Genomic DNA, 5,828 nt, shown 5'->3' with positions numbered 1-5,828 from the left:
TTTCGTCCCTAAAGTCAAAACTTTTACATTTTTGTGTTTTCATTAAGTTTTTATGCTTTTAGGTTTTTGCCACAAATCTTTAGTGACTTTGACACTTTTAGTCCTTGCAGTCAAAAAAGGTTTACATTTTGGTGTTTTTGCCACAAATCTTTAGTGAATTTGACACTTTTCGTCCTTGTACTCAAAACTTTTACATTTTGACATAAAAAACACAAAAAAACCTCCTTTTGAATTTTGCCACCATATTTTCCCTACTTTGCCAACTTTACCATTATTGCCACAATATTTTTGATTGTTCTCCACCAGTGTCCCTTTTTTGGTTGTACACTTTTGACATCTAATTTAGGGGCTTTTGACTTTCTCCCCTATTTGTGGTGATTTACAATTTTTAGCACATATCTTATAAAGTTTGTCGATCTTTCCCATATTACCCAAAAGCGGCGTAGCACATATCTAATTTAGGTTCTTTACTAGTTTATATAAAATTGCTTATGTAGATTAATGGATATTTCTTAAAGTAAGGTTATGGTGAAGTTGATATTAGGTTAGATGGCCTTAAACACATTTTATGAAGTGTACTAATTGCCAAATATCACACTCCATGATTATAACTTCAATTATTAAATTAAAAGGATAAATTAGTAAAATTCGATTCTCATACGCTAGTATATAAATATATATACTCTTCACATATCTCACTCTCAAAAACCAAGACTATGGCATCGTTTACAGCATCACCAACCAAAACCCCTACTGCCACTACCTCCACCGGTGGAAGGAGCTTCTCTTCCTCATTCACCTACTCTTCTTCCTTCTCTTTTAAATCATCTCAAGTTCCAATAGCCAGAATCTCCAACCATCGCCATGCAGTTTCATGCAAAACCATAGATGATGACAACCACCATGCAAACTCCAGCAAACTTGATAGGAGAAACATCCTCTTAGGGATCGGAGGTCTGTACAGCGCCACCACCACTTTTGGATCTAATTCATTGGCCTTTGCTGATCCAGTCATGGCACCCGACGTCACAAAATGTGGTCCAGCTGAATTACCTAAAGGGGTTGAACCCATAAATTGTTGCCCTCCAACCACCACAAAGATTCTAGACTTCAAACCACCACCGTCTAAAACTCTCCGTGTCAGGCCGGCGGCACATTTGGTCGTTGATGAAGATTACATAGCTAAATTCAATAAAGCTATTGAGCTCATGAAAGCTCTCCCACATGATGATCCACGTAATTTCATGCAACAAGCTAATATTCATTGTGCGTATTGCGATGGCTCGTATAAACAAGTCGGTTTCCCAAATCTGGAACATCAAGTACATACCTCATGGCTATTCTTTCCTTACCATCGCTATTACGTATACTTTTTCGAGAAAATTTGTGGAAAATTAATTGATGACCCAAATTTCGCTATTCCATTTTGGAACTGGGATGCACCAGATGGTATGCAAATCCCTGATATTTTCACAAATAAGAATTCTCAATTATACGATCCTCTTCGCGATAAGGATCATCAACCACCGTCTGTGGTTGATCTTGACTTCAATCGTGTCGACAAAAATCTGAGTCGCTCTGAGCTAACGTCCAGAAATCTTAGAGTTATGTATAGACAAATGGTGTCTAGTGCAAAGACTGCTAGTCTTTTCATGGGTAGACCTTATCGTGCAGGTGATGAGCCTAACCCTGGTTCTGGCTCGATCGAGGTCACACCACATTCTCCGGTTCATAACTGGACCGGAGATCGGAAACAAAAATATTGCGAAGACATGGGTACCTTTTATTCTGCAGCTAGAGATCCTATTTTCTATGCACATCATGGGAATATCGATAGAATGTGGTCAATTTGGAAAAGTCTAGGTGGAAAGGATTTTACAGATAAAGACTGGCTTGATTCATCGTTCGTGTTCTATGATGAGAATGCTGACTTAGTTCGAGCCAAAGTGAGGGATTGTTGTGACTCTAAGAATCTTGGTTATGTTTATCAAGAGGTGGATATACCATGGATAAACTGCAAACCTGATCGACCACCGAAAAGGGCTCCTGTATCCTACGACCACATACCATTTGCCAAATTTGCTTTTCCAAGGAATCTTGATAAGGTGATAAAAGTGCTGGTTCAAAGGCCGAAGAAATTGAGAAGCAAGAAAGAGAAAGAGGAAGAAGAAGAGATTTTGGTGATTGAAGGGATTGAAGTGAAGACGGATGAGTTTGTGAAGTTTGATGTTTTAATTAACAATGAAGATGATGGGATTTGGGCCACAGCGGATCAAATGGAGTTCGCCGGAAGTTTTGTGACTGTCCCTCATAGCAATGAACATGGAACGAACATGAAGACAAGGTTGAGGTTAGGGATAAGTGAGCTTTTGGAGTATTTGAGGGCTGATGATGATGAAAAGGTGTTGGTGACATTGGTGCCCAAAACTAAAGGCAGTGGAATTTCCATTCAAGAGATAAAAATCGAGCATGAAGATCGATAAAAATAAGTTCTCATTTTCTTTAAAAATTAAAATAATATGGTCATGATCGAGAAAGATATTATGTTTTTCAGTATGTAATACGTACCATATAAAAATAATTTTCGTAATCTTATATAAATATGATTCGAACGTTTGGAATTTAATTGCAAGTCATGAAATGTACTTCACTTGTTTACTCTCAAACGAAATGTAATTATATCATCACTGTATATAGTATTGTTGTATCTATCATTTTACATTTAACTCATAAAGATTAATTTTTGATGAATTCGGTGTTACGTTCATAGTTTGGGCGGAAGGCTATCAACGAGTTGGAGCTCTTTAATTTAAACCCCATTTTTGGCCGATTTTCAATTTTAAATTATTTAGTTTTAATTGAAAACCCAGATGATTAATATTGATAAGGCATTTAATTTCAATAATCTTGTGACAATTCTATTTTTTTTGAAAATTCGACAAAGCATGAGAAATTTGGCAGAGAGATATCATTTTAGAATATGCCATGTTACAACTTTAGTATATGTGTTTATTTAGGTTTTTTATAATCAAGTCAACTTCATTTCAATTTTAACCATGATCATCCCTAAGCTATGTTTTGCCATGCCAACGGTCTCCAAGGATAGAGGGAATGATGTCACGGATGTACCATGACAAAGAGCAAAGACCTCCCACCTCATTTTTGCCATACAAAGGGAGTGATGCATGGCTATATATTGTGGCAAGAAAGGAAGGAGAAGAGAAAAAATGTGAACAGAAAACAATGAATAGCTCAGCAGTGGGTTGTCATTTTGTCATGCCATTTGAGATGGAGCGGTGTAGGCCACTCCACCTTGGTGGCACCTATGCACCACATAGGGGGTATTTTAAGCACACACCTAAACCCTAAAGAGACTGCTTGTATAAAACCAAAGCTTTCAAATTTCCAAAAAACTACCAAAGCTTTCAAATGTCTAAAATCACAACTGATTTGTTTATTTACATACTAACCATGAAGTATATCAAACTTTTAATTTCGAGGAATAGCTCTTTTTCGTAGCAAACATTGATGATGTCCAGATGAATTTCATTAATTTGTCACAAACAAATGAATTTCACTAATGCCTAGCTTTTTGCCACTTTGTCGTAGCTATAGATCATAATGTTCTGTTGAATGACAAATCGTGCATAATACTAGACAAAATGCACATATTCACTGACTAGTGACAAATTAAGTCATACAAAACTAATTTTTGTTTGGTGGATAAACTCTTTTTTAAATTGAACCCAAATTAACTCAAATTAACTGATAACCGCCTGCCCGGATGTGAATATGGTTTAGTTAACAATAAGTTTGGAGACAAACACCAAACTGAATAACCCGGACTGTGTAACCCGAAAACCACCTAACCCGTCTGATACTTTAAAGGCCGAAAACCAACACTTCGATACATCCAAAATTCCCAAATGACTGTAGAGAATATGGCATCAATAATACCCATTTTATTAAATATTTATATATAATTATATTACTTTCATAAGTACAAATATGTAATATATTAAAGATAATATGTAAAATGAAATAATCATGTAATATTATTTATATTAAATAATATAAAGGATTAGAATAGAAAATAATATGTAAAATGAAGGACTATACATGTAAATTTTCTTTACATATAATAGATTATTAATATTAAAAATACAAAATATCAAACTGAAATTAATAATATATAACGTGAGGAGTTGTACATCTAAAAAGAAATTATATTGTATTGGTTGGTAAGTCAAAGTGTTTTTGACTTTTAAAATAGGTCTCGAGTGACATTTTGGGTAAGAGTAACAACTCCCACCACAGGTGCCGGGAAGACCTTGTCGAGCTCCATACCTCTGGCTAAATCAAGAATAATCAACAAAATTTAATTGTTATTTCTTGCATTTAACCCATAGTTTTTCTTTTTTCACACTTTAATTAGCTTATACAAAAAAACTAACTTTAATACAATCTCAAATATAAAAGGCAATTAACACTTTATATCCACAAAATACAAAACCAATAGTATGATGTTGTAAGTGCAAGAAGAGAAAATTGTAACATCTGTTTTTCAGGTATAAGTCTTTTGGCATTTAATTTTATTCAAGTTTGAGATGTAGGGATTTCAGCATGTCGCGGCGCGAACATTAGTGTGTCGCGATGTGACCACGTCACTTAATTAGCAGCGTCATCAGGTATGGACCATGATGCGGGGGAGGATGGGGTTCAAAACCCTAGGTCTAGGGTCTTAGACCAAATTTAAGGGTGCTAACATTTAGGGTTTCGTGCATTCTCTAGCCTCCATCTCCATAGCCCCCTTGAGTGTTTTTGGTGCATTGTGTGAGTGTTTGAAGCTTTTTGATGGAGATTCTTGACAAAGAAAGTGTATAGATTAAGATCCAGAGGTTGTGCATTAGTTCTGGGCCTTTGTAAGTATTGAAGATCCTTACTTTCTTAAATTCCATAGATCTAGGTTTTGATGATGCTTTGGTAGTCCTTGGTCCCTTATCTTATGATTTCTTGAAGTTTGGGAACTCCACCTGATTGTTGTTGTCCTAGACTCACTTCTAGAACATTTCCTTCGTTGAAAGTCGAGTTCTTTTCCTCATTCCAAGCCATGCATAGTCTTTGGGTCTTTTTGGGCCACTTTATGAGTTAGGGTTTAAGTTTAGGACTTGGGATTGGTTGGGAAATGGATAAATTCAAGAACTTTATCCATTAAGTCTCTTAGTAGAGTCAGATATGAAGATTTGAGCTCTAGACATTGAGGGTTAATATCTTAATGGATTAAGTTGTTTGGACATGTTGCGCTACGCTTGGGGTCGCAACACAGGTTGCAAAGGCCAATCGCTACTCGTTTGGCATCTAGTAACCGCATAGTAGTCTAGAAGTTGATCGCGACATTATGGCCACTGACTATTGACTTTCAACAGTTGACCGTTGATGTAACATCCTAATTTTCACGACCAAATTTTTTGTTTTTAATTAAGTAATTTATAAAACCATTTACTGAAAAACATCATCGATATCATATCAAACTCATAACCCATAAGTCAAATGTCATAAAAACATGTCATGGAATAATAATAATGTCAGAGTACAATCCCAAGAACATCATAGTGCGGAAAACAAGTGTGAGTGTGATGCGCTGCTACCGTGCCGGCTCCTTCCCCTTCGATGAAGAGGTACATGAAAACAAAACTATAACTGTAAGCACGAAGCTTAGTGAGTTCCCCCATCATACCACATATCATACATAACACATACAATCTAACATATCTGGGTACTACCCCCTTCGGTCTCTTTCAACCGGTAACTTGCCTAGCATATCAGGG

General features: G+C 36.1%; 1 protein-coding gene across 1 annotated transcript; it reads left to right on the top strand.

Annotated features, from left to right (window-relative positions):
• The first annotated feature begins 716 nt into the window (after window positions 1-716).
• Window positions 717-2,483, top strand: LOC145157762 (polyphenol oxidase, chloroplastic-like). The gene has a single exon (XM_079076759.1). It carries the CDS (start codon window positions 717-719, stop codon window positions 2,481-2,483), a length of 1,767 nt encoding a protein of 588 aa, XP_078932885.1.
• Window positions 2,484-5,828: the final 3,345 nt, after the last annotated feature.

This window comes from Lactuca virosa, chromosome 2 (genome assembly GCF_052849685.1).
Source record: "Lactuca virosa cultivar CGN04683 chromosome 2, Lactuca_virosa_CGN04683_v6, whole genome shotgun sequence".
Classification (NCBI taxonomy): domain Eukaryota; kingdom Viridiplantae; phylum Streptophyta; class Magnoliopsida; order Asterales; family Asteraceae; genus Lactuca; species Lactuca virosa.
Note: the sequence above shows the minus strand (reverse complement) of the source record. Positions and strands in the feature narration are given on the sequence as shown.